This window comes from Scophthalmus maximus, chromosome 2, assembly GCF_022379125.1.
Source record: "Scophthalmus maximus strain ysfricsl-2021 chromosome 2, ASM2237912v1, whole genome shotgun sequence".
NCBI lineage: Eukaryota > Metazoa > Chordata > Actinopteri > Pleuronectiformes > Scophthalmidae > Scophthalmus > Scophthalmus maximus.
This window is the reverse complement of record NC_061516.1, coordinates 19,487,517-19,506,701: the sequence shown is the minus strand read 5'-3', so window position 1 is coordinate 19,506,701 and position 19,185 is coordinate 19,487,517. Positions and strand designations below refer to the sequence as shown.

At 44.3% G+C, this 19,185-nt stretch overlaps 1 protein-coding gene across 1 annotated transcript in view; it reads left to right on the top strand.

Annotated features, from left to right (window-relative positions):
- LOC118301398 (gamma-aminobutyric acid receptor subunit beta-2) overlaps nucleotides 1–19,185 on the top strand; it is a 50,251-nt gene continuing 31,066 nt past the window's right edge. The window contains exons 1-3 of the mRNA XM_035626877.2: nucleotides 1–689; nucleotides 874–971; nucleotides 1,673–1,740. Of these exons, the coding sequence (XP_035482770.1) occupies nucleotides 607–689; nucleotides 874–971; nucleotides 1,673–1,740 (249 nt within the window). The 5' untranslated portion in view covers nucleotides 1–606. The remainder of the gene's footprint in view (nucleotides 690–873; nucleotides 972–1,672; nucleotides 1,741–19,185) is intronic.

Sequence of the window (19,185 nt, the reverse complement as noted above, 5' to 3'; positions counted from 1 at the left end):
AGTGAAAGTTTGAGGTGGGGGTCTATCCTCGGACAGCATGGTTGGGGAAAGTTCCGGTGCTGCCTTGCGTCCAGTTACAGTAGCGTGATCGTCGCGAAGTCCAGACTCCAGAGCAGCGGGGTTAAGTGCCTTGCTCAGGGGGTTGGTCTGACTGGTGAGCGGAGAGCGAACGGAGAGAGAGAGAGAGAGAGAGAGAGAGAGAGAGAGTCAACCACACCCACATTTTCCCACTTCGCCTCCGTGGACTCGAACCGCCGACTTTGCCCCGTCACGCTCGCCGCTTCTCGAACGGTCACACCGGGTAGGACAGATGGAACCGGGGAAAGCACCGCGCGTGTGCCCCCCATGAGTAACTTGTAGCCTCTCGATTCCCCTTTAAATCTCCCTGGTCCGGGTACTACCCCTGCCACTGCCACTGCCATCAGCAGCAGCAGCAGCAGCAGCAGCAGCGCTGCTCCTGGATGTTGTGGTCGGGAATACGCATGCGCCCGGCATTGGAATTACTGCACTGGAAAGAATAAGTTGGACACCGTCCGTCTTCACTAAAAAAAAAAAAAAAAAAAAAAAAGAGAGAGGGGGGTGAAGAAAAAAGCGCACAACTGAAGCATGGCAGTGTTCAGAATACGAAGGATGAGGTGTTTTGGCGTCTGCTTGTTCTCCCTGGTAGTGGCCGCGGTGTGCGCCCTGGGGTAAGTGAACGGGTCGGAGGATGCTCCACTCGGTTTTTTCTTTCCCTCACTAAGTGTGACCGTGTTTCAGGCGGCATGGAACATACTTGGACACTTCGTGGTCCAACAATATCTCCTGTTTTAATCTGATATCCTCCCTGTTCTCTCCTCTCTCTCTCTCTCTCTCTCTCTCTCTCTCTTATAGTGTCGGTGCCAATGACCCGAGCAATATGTCTTTGGTCAAAGAAACGGTGGATAGACTGTTGAAAGGCTATGACATACGATTGAGGCCAGATTTCGGAGGTAAACGAAGTCGTGTTTTCGCCAACTAGCGCAAGTGTTCCGCGCGCCACGGCAATCGCGGGATATATATATATATATATATATATATATATATATATAACTCAGTGAGGTTTGCGGGTTGTTGTTTTTTTTTTCGCGAAGTAGAAGGGAGACGTTGGTTTTCTTTTCTCGGCTGCATGCGGGTCTGCCTCTTCTGCGCGATGCAGTCGAGGCAGAATTACAGTGGGTCCGACCTGCCCGGAGAACCCGAGGGGGACACGTCTGACTGACGGGACTCTAGGATGATCTGGATGAAACATCACTACAGTTAAAAAAAAAAAAAGGGGGGGGGGTGTCTGTCATCTCCCGGTGCACTGTCTTTTGGAGTATAGTCAAACACGTGCACATAATATTGTTTATAGTCCATGCTCCGTCTCAGGTACACTTGTGTAGGTGCTGGATGGTTTTATGATAACAACTTTTTTTTGTTTTTTAGCGCATCTAATACCACCCGGGAAACTATTATTAGGGCTGACGACAGCTAAATGAATCTGTGTTTCCGATCTCACACACACACACACACACACACACACACACACACACACCGATTCTCGTAAGCGTTTCAGTGCATCGTAGAGATAAAGGCTGCGATCTGGTGTTCCTCTTGCTCACCGTTGTTGTTTTTTGTTTTTGTTTTGTTGTTGTTGTTGTATCTGTCCCAGGTCGTCCGGTTGGAGTGGGGATGAATATAGACATAGCCAGTATAGACATGGTGTCAGAAGTGAATATGGTAAGTAGTCCCCCGTTTGCGCTGTAATGACCCCCGCTGTGCATCACCTACCAGGGGGAACTACCCTCTCTCAAGGCATCGGGGGAAACCCCCTCTACATGCAGCTCTGTGTCAGCGTGTCCCCCCCCCCCCCCCCCCCCCCCCCCCCCACACACACACACACACACACACACACACACACACATTTTCTTGTGTATATTGTATTATGGGGTGGATGCTATGAACCGAAACCTCTCTCTCCTGGAGGTTCTTAGAAATCGATTGATGGACGTCGGAAATGTCTTTGGTCTCATGCTCTGATTGTTGCTCATACACAGACGGGCATCGCTTACACTCCTCAAAATCATCCATTCAGAGGGGGAAGACGGGTCAAATGTGCACTCGTCTCCTGAATGCCTTGTAGGGAAAGTGGGGATAGGCAACCACAGCCCCGTGCCCCCATCCCTCTGTAGATGTTGTAGTGACAGTGGAGGAACCTGCATATGAGAAGTGGAGGGGAAGTTTTGCTTCATACAAGTGCACCTCCTAGTGATGAGATGTCAGAATTGCACCAACGTTGACAGAGGAACGCAAAGCTGCATTTCTCCACTGTGGAAGGTCAAGTCAAGCACTCGCCCTGCGCTTGAGCGGCCGAGCAAATGCTCACGCGGGAGATTTCGAAAGGTTAACGATCATTGTATCCATTATTACTTTGCATCAGTGTCTCTTGGACCTGCACTGTTGTGGAGTTATCATATGTTAAAGATGTGCAGCTCCTTTATACGCTTTGCACAGATGTGTCCTGCTGCTGCTGCAGTGGTCTTGGTGTTTCCATGACGCGAGTCATGCTGTGATATCAGGGAATGATTACATGCCGGGTGTATTTTTGGCAGCGGCACCCCAAAGGCACGTTGCTCATGTTGTTATCTTTTTGCGCTCCTGTGGAATATGTTGATGAGTAAAGATGAAGGAAAAACAAGACGATGCCATGTCTGTTTCATGTATTTACACAGACGATCCGCACAGCCACTGACGCACTCGCATAAACAATGCAGGTCCACAGAGCCCTCCACAGTCGCGTTGAATCCTTAATTAAGGGCAAAATCTTCCCTGTGTATACAACGCAAGGGCTTGAAACCCGTGTTACATTGTAGCTGTGGGTGTGTGCGTGTATTTATTGTAAGTGGGGGGACATGGGATATATCTCCAGGAATCAAACGCAAGTATTATATAAGATGTTACTTGTATTAACTTCCACATCACCTGATGCTGAAGAGCTTTTTGATCCCATTCACATGCAGCTTTTCTCACTCAGTTGAAGCTAGGCAACAATTGGATGTTGATATGTATGGGGTAATTGCACTTTTTAGATAGCACAGAGCAGATTGATATCCCCCCCAAAAAGAATGACAAAAGACTAAACAAGCTAGACTTTAAGCCATGTTGTTGCAAATATATGATGTACAGTAGTAGTAGTAGTAGTAGTAGTACGCGTCCTACGACTGAGCCAATGGGACGCCCCAGAGTTTGGTGCATATTTTTGACTATTTTCTCCTTTTATTATCATCGCCTTGAGGGTAATAACTTTCAGGAAAAAACACAAGTGTATTCACCAGAAGTGCATAGGGGCCGGGGTTTATTTTCACACACACCCACACACATGGCCACAGAAAAAAGAAAAGAATCTCCATCCAAACACACAAAGCCAGCGCTGCGCAGCGTCTTTCATCATCCCAATCCCTTTGTGAGGTTTGGCCTGCTAAACACCCTCAAAATGTGAAAGGGGAGCCATTGCCACCTGACCCATTGGAGTCTCTTGTAAAGAGGAGGCCACGTGTGCGCCTAATGGTTTTCAGCATCTTTGATCTGCTCCCCTTCCTATAAGTGTAACCACTTTTCAGGATAGCAGCTGGCGTAGGAGCACTTTCCTTTCTTCCATTTCCTCTCCCCCATCTGGCTCCCTGTCTGCCACTTATTTTGGTGAGAGGATGGAGCCGCCCTGTGTACTCTCCTTTAGAGAACAGATAGGGCTGCGGGTTGTGGATAATGGAGAGATGTCACTGAGGAATGTGTCCGGCGGCGCCCTATTAGCCAATAGGACAGGGTGGGACATTCAAGATTTAGTTTACACTAAGAAAATATATATTCTTCTATCGTTATTACACATTGCTGCTCTCACATGACAAGTAAACTCATGAGCTTGTAATGACATTGTAAAAAAATGTCTTTTTCTGGAGGCGCCATTATAATAAGAAACTGTAAACAGGTTTTTTTTAAACCATGTGTTTTATCACTGTTACCAAGGTCACAGAGCAGAAACCCATTAAGCAGCAACACAGGCCTTCAACTCATTTTAGATGAGTCACCAAAGTATGAATGCAAGCCCTCGAGCCTGAGTGGCCCAGAGGACGTGAAGTCCTCTCTGCTGTTGGTCACATAATCAGTTGTGAAGTCCAAATGCACTGCGGGGATTCAGGCAAGAGTGCGGGGCTTCCCCCCCCCCCCCCCCCCCCCCAAAGCTTCCACCCTACTCTTACCAGCCTCGGGGAAAAGTTTGTAATTGATGACTGTTTAGCTGTAATGCGTGTTCCCTCCAATGATATCGGGTGTTCTGTTCTGTCCTGAGTCATATAGCATGTAGGGAGAACATTGGAATACCAACATTACATGTCACTTAGGCCTGGAGCCAGATACGGAATGAAGAGGCCGTGGCTGGTGTTCATTACATTCCAATGAAAGGTCACTTGCTCCGGGGCCAAAGTCCCAAACCTTGGAGGGTGAAGGCAAATAGAATAAGCTTGTGTGAGACCTAGGGGTCAGATCTTCCACCGCACGCACGCACGCACGCACGCACGCACGCACACACAGAGAGAGAGAGCTCGGACTAACAAGTTATCACGTGCGGAGCCAGCAGTGGAGCTGGTATTGGAGGGAAGGTCATGTACCTAGTGCTGCTGAGGCTTCATTCTGCATAAGGCAGAGGTGGACATACAGAGAGGGACACACACACTGAATACCAATGTTATGTTAGACATTCACCCCAAGGCAGGTTGCTTGGCGAGGAAGGAAGGAAGGAAGGAAGAATGGAAAATATAATGAATGCATGCTGGGGCACTGTTTGGATCCTGTCTTTTTTCTCTTCTCCTAGCAAAAGTCTTTTCATGCACTGCTGTTGAAGTCTCAATATTTGCCTTTGGTTGAGCTCCTGAGCACTTGAATCCTAAGCCAACAGTTTCCACAGGGGGAGAAGAAATACTCCTGTTTGAGGACGAACTGAAGTTCTTATCCTCATCCAAAAGGCAAAAAGGCAGAAATACCATTATTGATGCACATAAAGGTCAAGAAGAGCTTATTGATTGTTGGAGAAGGACTGCATTCAGTGCCCCCCACATTTTAGTACCCAGTTATATCCAGCTCTCAGCAGAAGATCTACCCGATGGGATGTCTGCTGCAAATGCATCAAGATTGCATTGAAAACAGGGACTAGATTCTACATTATAAAGATAAGAGACATCATAATGGATGTTGGCTGACAGCCATGGATCTATTGCTTGCCATTTGATAATGAGAGGGAAAAACAAGTTGTGGAAGCGCTTATGCGGTATTGCATAATATCTCATTCAGACCTGAGAGCTTCACAATCAAGTTAAGTCTGCATCTTGTGTCGGACTCTATTGAACAGCTGCCTTCCACATTCCGCTGTTGATGTTGGCAGAACTGTAAATTGATATGGAGTTGACATCAGCTAATAAGCTGACTTGAAATTATTTAAACAAGTTTTCATAGCATTTAAACATTTAATGCCCAGTATTTAATGGCGATGGTCAGGTAAACTGAACCTCAACCACCGCATTGTAAACGTTAATGATACTCACCAATAAATGGGTGATGACATAAATGATCTCAACACAATCAATGCAGCTTCATTTAAATGACACTACTGTCTCCTTAGTGACTGCACGCTCACTTTAGTCACGGCTTTATGAAGATGAGTTGATCACTGCACTCTCTGTCAGTCCTCAAATTATCACCAAGCCCCAGTTCCATGGCGACGCCGTGCACGTCGTGCACATGTGGTGACTAATGAGTGATGAGAGGCAACGTGTGAAGACTCACAGACTGAATAACATCTTTATAAATAAAATAAGTAATGTGCTCAACTCAGTCGAAGTGCGAGGATTCTATTAAGACGCTCCAACTTTGTTCGTCATTGTAAAAATTGAACTGTCACGTTAAAATGATCCCCGCACTATATTTGTAACTCATAACAAGCTAATGAGCAAGTGGGGATTGACCTCAGTCCACAGATGTAATCCTAGGTGATTAAGAATTTAGCAGACAAGTACAGTTTAAGATATTAATGTAACATGGACGCAGGAGCTGCAGTTGGCTGGTTTGGATATTGTGTTTTGGATACTGTGCAGCGCTGTGGTTCATCATATGAACAAGTAGAACGATATAAATGAATGAGAGGGCTGTGAAACTACTGCTTTCAAAGTTTTTGTTACTGAAAGTCCTTGGGACTGACACATGCGGTGAAAGTGTCCCCCTTGTATATAAGGACCGCTAGCATATGGGTCAGACATGGACATACAGTACTTGTACTCTTAGGAAGTCTCCAGTGAGGATGTACACTGCCTCTCCGTCTCTCATGTACATACACACACACACACACACACACACACAAATCCTAATCCCCGACTAGTCTTCTGTCATGGTTTCTCATACACTGCTATCCCAACATAGCCGCCGGGAAAGTTGCTGTTCGAATTACGTAATGGACACAGCACAGACAAACTCAACCAGGGTTCAGTGAGGATTTGACTCGCGGGCTCTAACGGAGAGAACCAGAGTGCAATTTAATGTATGAAGAGAGGCCAGCCTCTAACGGTAACAGTATTGATTTATTTCCATTACTCAGGAATAGGTGGTCCGTCTGGCTTAAAAAGACTTTGTAGACTCGTCTAAGGGGCCTCTGTTTTAGGATCGTTTTGTTAAAAATTAGCTTGACACAGACGTGCACGGTTAAGTTGTTGCTTGACGCGAAGGTCACGTAACCACTGTTCCTACTGTGGGCCGGTTTGCACACATTAGTCGACTTTAACTGCACGTGTGATTAAATGTTTGAAATACTTCAGTCTAAATGTTAGTCTGAAAAATATTACGCGGCGGTGAGATAAACATCGATACCATGGGTAGAAAGGACCATGGTATTAAGCCCTTAGGGCAAACTAAAATGATTCAATCAACTTTGTGTTTTGAAGGATGTCATTTACCTGTTGTCGTGCAAATGAAAAGTCTAATGTCTGAAAAGGTAGTTAAGCAAGCTTTCATTTCCAACTGGCTTTGTGGATGAACTAGCTTTTTCCACGTTTAATAGGCTGGTTTTAGTTCTTTGCAAAAGCATCAACAACTGTTGGAGTGAATGATGAATGAAATTACATTTTGTTGCCTATTCATCTTTACTATTTAACATTAGCTATAAACAATAGTGATCTCCTTAAAAATGGAGTGGTCATTTTTACCATGTGTTGACCACAAAACCCACCTTGAAAAAATATCTGATTTTGATTGTTTTGGCCATTTGAAGATGGAAGAGCAACCTGAACACACACATCCCCTCTCAAAAGTCGACATCTGTTGCCTCATTACTCATCTAGAAGATACAAAATAAAGCACCCATTATAAGCAATCAAATGAATGAAATGTATGTTCAATATTCACTCGACTTTCAGCCCTGTTTTGGTATTTAATCAACTCCTGGGGGGGAAGGGGGGGGGGGGGGGGGTGTCGGGCTCTGCAGCTGCTAAGTGCAGACTCCATTATGTTCATCAGGAGTGAATCTGTCTGTTTGCTGTTTGGTATCCAGTGGGTCTATCAGGGTTGTTGTTTTCTCTCTCTCTGAAAACAGGTTGCTGCAGCTGGAAAGAGGATAGTGTGGAGGGGCTGGACTTAAGCAATGGTTTAGGTGGGCAATACATCTAAAACAATGGGCTGAAAGATATGCATGGTGGAAGCACACTTTTGGACAACAGCTGTCACACAGTGTAGTTGAGAGGCCAGACGTGTAAACTGGATTTCTTTCTCTGTTGTAAAGAATTGCAACCAAAGGAACTTACTTCAACTCTTCACTGCCCTGTGCGGAAATATGTTTCTCCGTGCAGTATCTCGAACCCCAGTGGACTTGGAGGTCAGTAGAACAAATATCACCAAATATCTACACAAAGGTGGATTCCAATCACTCCATACCATTAGAATATGCAGGGATTTCTTCTTTTTTTGTCTTTGTCTACATTTTTAGTCATTTTATTTGTGATAAGTCTTTCCCAACCTTCTACACTTATCAACAAGTTCAGCAAAAAAATTGATAAAAAAAAAACCATATACACAGAAATTGTATAGCTGTCATACATACATATGTATACAAAAATCTTGTGTATAGGCAAATCACATGGGGACGGTGGAGGGAGTGGATGAATTGTGAGAGAGTAGAGCACTGAAACAAACCAAGCTCCAACTTGCATTATTCATGATGGTAGGTTTAGATACATACAGCGTGCCTCCCTATAGAATTTTAAGCAATCCATTTAGATTACACATGTGCGAGTGGAACGCAGTAAAAAATATATTAAATGGTTCGCATATGCTGTATACTGACAGGAGGCTTCTTGTGTCACCCGCGGAAATATATCACATATGGTGTTTGCTCATTAGCAGAACCAATTAACCTTATGTAAATGACGATGAAGGTGACGTTTGTGTCGCTGGGATGATCATGATGATAGAGTAAGGGGATGAACAAGAAAAACATTTTTGTAACCCTCCTCATGTGGAGAAAGATGAACAAGAAAAAAGGAAACTCAGATGGATGTACAGTATATGAAAGCAACAACACGTGGCCTATTCCCTCATATGAAGAGAACTGGACATTAGATGAGTGTGAGTACCCGCTTCCAACATGGCAAGTTCAGGTAGAAAACTTCCATTGCTCCTACTGTGGTCACAAGTTGAAGTTGTGCGTACTTCACAGCACTTCATCAATTCCCTGCCGGCTTGGGTGTGAGTTTTGCAAGGCGAATGTGCAAGAACGATGTACAAGAACGTGCAAGCACACATTTTGTACATGCATTATCATCAGAGCAACACGAGGCAAGTGTTTTCTCAGCAGGACTGAAAGTTGCCCGTTGTTAATATTGTCTATAGTTTATATCCCGGAGCCATTACATAGGAGGCCTTATCAAATCTAGCTTCCCCCTCTGTGCCAAACACCTATATTGGAAAATCATTAAAATATGCAAATGAGCCACTGTGGGTAATATATTTCTTTATTACAGTCAACATGAGTACTGCCGTTTTGAGTAGTTCCCACATACTGTTACTTTGTCCTGCTGCTGTTAATGCTCACTAGTGCACCAAACCTGTACTAATTCAGTAATTGCAGTAAAAATGCACAATTTATTGATTTAACATTTATGTGTGGAGGTTACTCGGGCCAACTTTTGTTTAGGATATTGTACAGGTGGATCATCTTGAGGATGTATCTGCTGTACAGCAGGGGTGTGGAACATTTCTCCTATTAAGGGCCATTTCAGTTTTAACTTCTCTGATGGGATGGCCACAACTGCACCTCTTCTCCTCTCTGGCATTTTGTTAATAATAATTTATTATGACACAGAAATGATCATACAGAGAGTTTTAACACTTGACTGCAGCAACTGCAAAACTCTGGTACCAAACCAAGTCCTTATGTGGTCCATAGACATGCTAACAGTTGAAAACCAAGTCAATGAGATATGACAAACACATCCAAGGTGGTGACAGGCAGTCAGTCCAAATGCAGGCAGGTGGTTGTGTAAGGAGGGACGGGGAGGGACAGAATAAACGCTAGAACAATAAGGCAACATGGAAAGTATCAACAGACATGTACTGGAGCAAATTGCAGATGAGGCACAACTGGGCGTGTAGGTGACTGGGTTACCGCATAGCTGCCCATAGTTGGAGAAAACGGCTATGGGCAAGTGAGGCACATCTGAAAGGGGGGTCAGTATTCGGAACACGGTGGATAGTGAGAGGAACTAGAGGCAGGGGAGGGAGGGGAGGTACATGGAGCAGCTGTCGGCATGACAAGATTACCAACAGTTTTTATATTTTTCGTGCTGTCAAAATCTCATAAGCGGTACATACGAAACACATACAAAGATGTGATTAGACCACATTGTATGATTAATTGCCAGAAATTATAGACACCGCCTATTTGTGTCTTGTGCTACTAATAAACTCTGGATGCCTTCAGCATAATCTGCAATATCTAACTGATAAATGGAATGACAACTAACAGAGTACAAACACACACACACATGCGCAGCGCGCACACACACACACACACACACACACACACCCCCGTAAAGCATTCCGCTTAGATCATTATTAATGTTACAGACACTGCTTATTGTACAATTAGTAACACAGCTCTTAATGCGAGGGGAAGGGCGGCGTGCAATCAATTCCCCCAGGTTAAACAAGCTCACCAGTTAGGCATCTGATTCACTGCCGCCTGTGACAGTGAATGATGGAGTGGATGTTTAGCCACCAGACAGCCGCCCCATTCCCTGCAGCTGGAGGTCTGACTCTCAAACAGCGACATCTTGTTTCCTCGTCGGCGGACGGAGCGCGGGTAATTGACGCCATATTGCCATTGTTCCAATTGGCTCGTCGCAGGCCAATAATTTTCCCACCTGTCCTACACGTCAAGCTGACAGTGTTACTGTCTTCTGTTACATTTTTCTGTCCCTGTTTCCCTTCCTCCGACTCCGTCTCACTCGCACACGCTCTCTGCCTGCTTGGTAATGAAGAAGGCTGGGGCGCTGTTGCAGGTGGGGGGGTTTAGACAGAGTTACAAATCGAAGCGGGTTAATCGGCTCGGCTACCAATTCAGGAAGCATCTCTCAGTTCACCTGCTCCATTTGTTTGTGTGCTACTACTCACGCCGACCTGCTCAAAGTTCCCAGCCGGGTAGAAGAGAAACAGACAACGTGGTCTCCAGTGTTTCCCCCCCCACATCTGTCCAGAAGCCCTGAGTGTCTTCAGACTCGTCCCTGCGGCAGTTCTTGCGAATACGCTTTCTGGGTTGATGAAGAGGCAAACTGTTAGTTAAATATTGTTTCATTTCATTTGAATGAATACGAATTGCATTAGCTAATTGAGGTTGTCAACATATCAAGTATTGTGTCATCCGTTTTCATCTTCAGCGATCGGAAACTGAGAGCAGCGATGTTGCGCCTTTTCACCGAAGACAGGAGCAACTCTTGTTGTCGAGACGCGAAGAATTTAAACTTAACTTTAACACGTTAACTCTAAACGCTTGGTCACTGAGAAACTGGTGATCAGTGGGGGTCGGGGACAAATGTGGTCAATTGTGGTTTGACCTCATTTCCTTACAGCCTTAGCAATAATTGAGTCATTGATGAGTTCAAGCACAATTATTATTTTTAATAAACTCCATAAAATACAATATATATATATATATATATATATATATATATATATATATATATATATATTCTTCCCAGCATATCCAAACACTCTACCACTCCAGCCTTGGATGCGCCAGCGTCCCTGCTCTTTGTTGTGTAGAGGGGATAACACTCATCACTTTCTCGGACCCTATTTTTAGACTGTTAATCAAGGTAACATGTTCAGACTCACACACTCAGTATGATATCTCATAAAGTGTGAGCTGAGTGAGATTACTTCATTTCCGACTCGTCCACCTTCAGAAACCTAACCCAAGTCAAAATCGGATGTGTGTGTGTGTATTTGGTCTGTTGTCTGCTGTCAAATAACCAATAATAGTAGTCACAGATAGATTTGGGGGCTTCTTAATAGTGTATCAGCATAGAAATGCTTATGCAGTCAATGCTTAAGCCAATTTCCTCACCTAATTGAGGCCAGCAGTTTTAAACGTATCCTCACTGGATTTCAAAAAAAGTCCCATTTTGAACAGAGATGAATTGTGCATTTTGAAAGGTCTTTGTATTTTTTATTTGATTTGGTGTTTGATTGATTTGGTGTTTTCTTGAGTCGCTGGAATCGAATTTCCGACAAGATGACCGCTGTCCCGTCATCGCGGCCTTATAATTGGTCAAGTGGGTCACCGTGATTTGTCTCATGTCTGGCACGGACACAGATTTCACAGTGTGTCGGAAACTCGCGCGGCCAGCTGTCAGTGGAGCACGGGGCTATATGCTGCTTTATCACAGCTTGTCAGAACACAAGAAGTTGATGATGGCCAAACAGGAGAGGCGGCGGGTGTGGATTGGTTTTCACAGCAGCTGAACATGCGCTGAGAGCTGATAATGGGGTAGAGAGGCATAATGCAGCAGTTTCTTCTTCTCTAGGGATACTTTTCACTCCACATTCCTCAGCAGTCTGCCTTTTTTTTTCCTTTTCTTTTGTAGAACTACATTTTCACAGTCTTCATTTCCCAGGGCATATTTTGAGTTTGAGTGGAAATATCCATGTTTTCCAGTGCAAAATGAGGAAAACAAGCAGATCGCTGTGTCTTCCACGTTGTGGCTCGAGGTTTTTAAAAGCTCCCGTTGTTCCTTCGTCTGCCTTTTGATTCCACGAAGTGGCACGGCTGGGACAATGAAGCAGAGAACGAGTGCTGCCATTGTATTCTTTGCTATTATACTTCCCAGTGTTATAATTGTCAGCTGTGGCAGAGTAGAAAAAGGAAAAGATAGAGATGGAAAAGGAAACCCGGGGAGAGGTTAGGCAGGCGTGCAAGAGTTTTGAAATGCTTTGCTGCCGTTTAAACTTAATTTCTCTCGTGCGTTGCCTGTTCGTGGATGAATATAATATTAATATATAATAATATAATATATATCTATGAATGTATTCTATATTGATACACAGAACAATGCAGTTTAAGTTACGTCCTCTGCTCAATATGAACCCAGATTGCTCTCTGTTTGATCAATATACAAAGTTCAGGAAAGAAATACAAAAAAATCTGTTTTTGTTGTGTGAAAGGATTTTTTTTCTTTCCCAAAAAAGTTAAAAATACTATAAGCAAAATTGGGATTGTAGAGTTGTTTCCCTTTCTTTTTTGCCAGTTGCAACAAAATGGAAAAAACTAAAACAAACAACAACTAAAACATTTCAATAATCTTTGTCTGTCTCGCCAGTTAAAGAGGTCGGTTAGGGTGAAACGAGGAGAGGAACAACTCACTGGGAAAAACAAATACCACTGCGGGGATTAGTGTTGTTCACGATGCACGCTTGGCTTTGTGTGAGATCCTCTTTCATTTCCGAGTACTCTGGGTATTAAGGCTTCTTCATGCTCACATCAAGTTGTTATTACTTTTTTTGTAGCATGTGAGAAACCAGTGTCTTTGGCATTTTCATAGATTTATCATCGAATACAATCAGAGTGGCTTAGTCTTTGAAATTGGACAGAATTGTCGATAAAAAAACAAGGTTCACACTAGAATCAAAGACCTGATTTTAGTGAGATAAATATGTTTTACATCTTGTTCAGGTTGAAGCGCAATCATTGCATGACACCTCTGACACAACTCCAATGGAGTGGCGGTGAAGGGGATTTTATTTTCCCATTTAGAGAGCTGAAATGTAAATGCCAGTAAGTGTCAAATGTTACGCAGGATATTCCACAGACCACAATGTCAGATTCAGATTCTACATGAAATAGTCAAACATTGTTGCCAACTGTTTTCATAAGTCACAGTTAAAAGAAAATTCCGTTGGAGATTTCATGGGGATTCATTCAAGCCACTTTGAAGGAAATGCCATTGAACTTTTTTTTCAAAACCATTGGACAATGGACATAGTTCAAAACACTGGAAAAAAACCACTGTTTTTTCTTAAAGAATGGCTTTACATTTATATAGCCAACCATTTCAACTTCATGTCGCATCCATCACCTTTTGTGTTTAGGCTGTAGGTGGTACTGTAAAGATTGACTGAATTACTTTCCACCATAACGTAACACTTTTTTACTATTATAAAAAAAATATTATTATGGTGTCATTGCCACGCACACACACACACACACACACACACACACACACGCACGCACGCACGCCCACACAACACATCTTCAAGTTGACACCCTCTTAAACCCCTGCATCTCTTGTAGCTCGGTCCAACTGTGAGGAGATATTGCTTCTTCAAAGGTGTCCTTGCTCAAGGAGACACTGTATGCAGGCCATGGAATCTGGATGCAAAAAAAAAAAGGCACACACCAGGAGACACACGTGCTGCAAAAACAGAATTGGAGGTTGAGATACAGTGGTTGATAACGAGTTTACCGTAGTCACTCAGGCTGTGTATGTGCAATCGATCCGCAGATGTCTATATATTGCATTATCTTATTATTGACAATGTGTAGATGTGGCGTGTGCTTCTTGGTGGTACTCCGTTTGAATAGCAATCAGCTTCTTCCTCACTGCTACATAATGCATGAGGATTCCTCCAGTGGACCAGTGTATATTTTATGTGTGTTGCCTGCGCTGGATAGTCAAAGGACAGCTGTCCGTTGCTTTTGCAGCATGAGACGGCTTGAATATTTAGCAAGCATGTCATAAAAGAGTTATACACCAACAAATCTTTGTAGACACACAAACACACATATTGTATATATATATATATATATATGTGTGTGTGTGTGTGTGTGTGACAATATGCAATCATACACAATTTCTTCATGCAGGAGAAGCAGTAAGTGGACTTATTGTCTGCCCTCCTTCGTCTTTGGCCAGCTAAACTTCTGTCTCATATGATTGACGGCTGAGGCTGAAACCTCCATCAATTTCCCCCAGTTTTCAAGTGGCGTTCAAAAAGCAGCCTAACAATCTGCGTCCTGCTCGGCCGTCCCTTCCCCACCACCACCCGTCTCTGAATTGCCACTCCACTCCACTCCTCTCCAGGGACACGAAAGGGGGCCTGCAGATGCTCCGATCGACTCTAATAAATTGTATGCAGTCAGTTAAGCTGCACGACTGCCAACTGGCAAAGCTGTGAACCTCTGCTTTGGGAGAACTCTTGAGAAGAAAAAAGAAAGGAAAAAAGGTTAAGTTAGGTTCCTCGGAAATTTGATTCACCTTCAGCAGTGACGTCTAGGCTATAGCTCTGTCCGGGGCAGAGTAAATGATGAAAGAGTATGGAGGCAAAAGGAGATAGATGAAAAGAGGGAGAGAGGGGTGGGAGACACTGAGAAAGAGAGAAATGAGCACTGTTCTGAAAAGTGAGGTTAGACAAAGTAAAAGAAAGCACCAAAAAAAAGGACTCGGCTTCATTGAAATCCATCATCTTGTTTCCAACATGCCAGGAGTAAATGGTCCTAATGGAAGGAAATACAAAAAAACAATTTGTACTGCGACTAAGAGCTTGGGTCAGAGTAATGCCCTTGTTGGAATTCAATCTGAAGACCTGAACAACACACGAATATGAACACATGCACTCACCGTCCGGCTGACCAGCAATCTTGCGAATCATCCCTAAAGCACGTGCAGACAATATGCACACACGCAAGATTTTCGTCTTGCATAATTGCTCATTTTGGCTCTCTGATGGACTGATTATGTACTGACACTCTCTAAAATCGTGTTAAGTCTATTCAGATTTAGGTTTAGATTATTGAGTTAAAAAAAAATACTGGCATAATTTATTATGGAGCAAATGGGCCAAATGCAACCCCTGCAGCAGCCACTGTGTGCTTTCCTGCTGCAGATTTACTACACGCAGCGCACAAGCTGTTCCAGATACAGCGCCGAATCCTAAAGACTCCATACACACGTCTCCAGAGGCTGGGGAATATATGTCACTCAGCTCTGTGGGGATCGGCATGTTTATTATTAGGGCTCTTTGCAAATTCTGCGCCCTGTGCCAGGTCCCTCATATCCTGTCGCTCACGGCATTAGGACCAATGTGAGACAGGAACTTGAAAACCACTTGTTGTTGGAGGGCTTTCTGGAGGATCTGAAGTAGCTGGGTGATATAGAGTGCAGTGTGGACACACGGCTGAGTGGTGGTGGGATCATATTACCCTGCCCGCTAAAGTTACTTCAAAGAGAGGAGGATAGGAGAGCGTGAGACAGACGCAGAGAGGATGGAGGCAGAGGCAGGCTGCATTAGGATTCAGCCCCACTCTCCAAGGTCAGCGCACTATAGAAATAATTTAAAGCAAAAAAAACCAAAAGAACACCTACTATTCACGATCAAAATGCCATCGCATCGGTTTGTCAATGTAAAATACGCAGTCCGTTCTTGCGAATCAATCATTTGGTTGATGGGTGCCCTTTTACCTAAATGCTAAATATTTGCTTTGGGGAGGAGCTATTTGAATCAAAATCTTTCACAGGCCCTGGCAGAACCAATCTGGCACCTCAGACTGATCCAACATCTGTCATGTTTTCTAGACGGCTCCCTTGGCTGGTTCGGTTTGGTGGTAATGATCTGAGCCATTGACACTCAGTCATTGACACGCAGTGTGTTCTCGTACCCCCCCCCCCCCCCCCCCCCCCCCCCCCCCATACTGCATGCAAATAAATGCAACAGGAGCTCCCCTGAGATTGTGATGGATAGACGGAGAGGGAATAGATGGGGTAGGTGAGGAGATCGAAGTGAAGAGCTGGGAGAATAAAGAGTAAAAGCAATTTGCATCACTGTTCCACTGAGCCTTTCCAATGCCTTTCATTTACCCCCGCCCAGCCTGCGTTTTTTTCTGGTACTCTGGCTTCCTCGCACAGTCCAAAGACATGCAGGTCAGGTTGATTGGAGGTGTGAACGTGAACGGTAATTTGTGTCTGTATGACAGACCTGTGATGTCCTGGTGATCTGTTCAGGGTGTACCAGGCCTCTTCGTCAACTGGGATTGGCTCCAGCCCCTCCATGACCCTCAAAGGATAAGCGGCATAGCAACGGGATCGAAAAATGTGTGGATGGCGAGCTGAAATCCCTTTAGCAGCCCAGCCCTTACATGTGTTATTTGTTTTATCTGTTTCACTGCACATTAGTTTTTTTTTCTTTTTTCTTCTGAATCTAATGTCAGAGCCGAGTTTCCTAACTGAACTTGAAGAGTGCTAAGCTGAAGAACGCCGACATTTCATCAGCCCGACATCAAGCCATGCGATTTAATTCTAAAAAAAAAGGATGCCAGAATCTGCCAGCAGCAGAAAGACCTGAGTTGAACCCATAAACAACTTTGAAGGACATGCTGTCCTAAATATAGGTTACATTTGCCAGTGCAACTCAATATTGCAGTAGCAATACGTTACTTTGCTTCGCTGCGCCGCGTTGTTTTTGGTGCATGGAAGACATTACAGTCGATCAACAGTTTTATTTTTGGAATAGAGAAAACATATTTGTAGCTCGGGGTAGGATGACACGATATCATGAGCAGGTCACTGTTCTTTCAATATGAGCCGGAAAATAAGTGTACCCTGTCTCATAGGCCCTTCGTTCGCTGCGATGGCTACGAGCCACTGCAGAGCGGCGATGACGGTGCCTCTCTCAGTGCAGCCGTGTATGTCGGTGGCAGGCCAGGTGAGCGGAGTCAGCACATAGTACAGAGATGATCTTTCAGCACCCAATTCTCTGCTGGCAGTGGGGCACACCTCTTGCAGGCTTTTGATGATGATGTAGCTGCAACAGCTCAACTCTCTGCTGAGCAGCACTATCAACTACTTCATACTTTATTGGTCTCAACTTCATGCATTGCCAAGTCATCAAGTACCTTTAGTATCCACTTGATTGTACCTGGGTTGAAGTTGTTTGGGTTACGTCATCCGTAAAGAGTCTTCTTGGAGGTTTTGGGATGCTGGACTCCATTATTAGCCTTCTGGATCCCTCCCCCGCCACTGTAACGAGCAGATTCATTCCCATTATGTATTAGAAGTGGGGGGATAGTGCAGCCTGTTTGTGATTCCTTTTCCCAGGTCCTGACAGTGGGTTGTGAAATTGCCAGTCTTAAATAACTTGAATCCCCTGTACTGGCTGACATTTCCCCTGAATGATGCAAGACATGCATTTAGCAAGGAATCTTCAAAATGAGGGAACACTGCAGGAAGTGTGCCGGGGAAACTGGGAATCAGGTATCGGTTACAATGAGTTCTCACATTCTGTTTCATAACTTGGAGTGCGAGTGTCTATTTGGCAGCTCGGCAGCAAAGCACATTCGACATCCTTCTCTTGCATCACTCCCTGTCTCTCTCTCGCTCCTACTTAGTTTATGTGCTGATGCTCATTATGACCGTTGTTATGACAGCCTCCCTTGCACCTACATGCACACAGCTGCTGCGGTTATTCTGGTAATTTACAACACCCTCCTCCCACAGAGACAAAGAGAGATGCCCACTATAGAGGTCTTTAAGGAGAGCGCTGTGTTCACAGTGGCCCCCCCACACAGCTCGTGCCACAAAGCAAACTGGAACTTCTTCATATAGATGGGCCGACAATAATGGGCCCTCAGGGATCACGATGGAAACATTCACTCAGTTAAATAACTTGGCTTGTCAATTTCTTTTCCAACTCTTCACAGCCACTTAAAGAGTACTCCAAATTGAAAAAGCAGACACTGCCATGGGGAGAATTGTGCATATGCCTGAATGCTGATGGCTTTGACAAATATTGCTTATCATGATTGCCAGTGCTTCAAGTGATGCATTACACATAATCATGATTATTGTAATCTAATCTCTGCTGTTACATATTGCAAATGACAATGAGCAAAATCCACAGTGCCAGGTGAAAATCACGACGGCACTGTTTTGTTTTCTATCCATGTTCAGCCTGGGCTGTGATCCCTGAAGCACAACAAAAAAACACAAACACTTGTCTTGTATACGAGTATGTATTCCACATTCACAAAATGAATAAATTGCTAAGATTGCTAAGATTGCTAAGATGTGCAGTGCTTTTCTTGATAGAGTATCTATAGAAGGATGTACTGTTACTGTATAGTCATTTTGTCCATGAGATGAAATGAGAGCGCGGTAGAGAAGATTCCCTCGTTCTTCATACACTTGATGCGTGTGAAAAGATGAGTGCAGAGGAGATAGTTAAGGAGGACGACACGGCAACGAGCATCTCTTCAGCCACACGTGCTGTGGTGAGTGTGAGCTGTGTTACATAACCGCAAACCGGGGATGGAAGTGTTGGCAAGGCGGCACGTGCAGTTCCAGAATCTATCTGTGCATGTGTCAAGCCACCAAGATACAAGAATACAGTTATTCGATTGTGCTATTCTGTGCAGGAACCTGCTTCCTCATTTTTGAATCGGCCCACCAACATCTGAACAAGCGTCTCCACACCTCTCCTGATGTTTTTCTCTTTTATCGTCCTAAATTAGTCCTTCTAATGTTGTCAACGCCGTCAAAATTAAACCTTCGACGATCCGATACTGTGTTTGACCCCGGATGCTCTCTGATCATTCTTTACCAAATC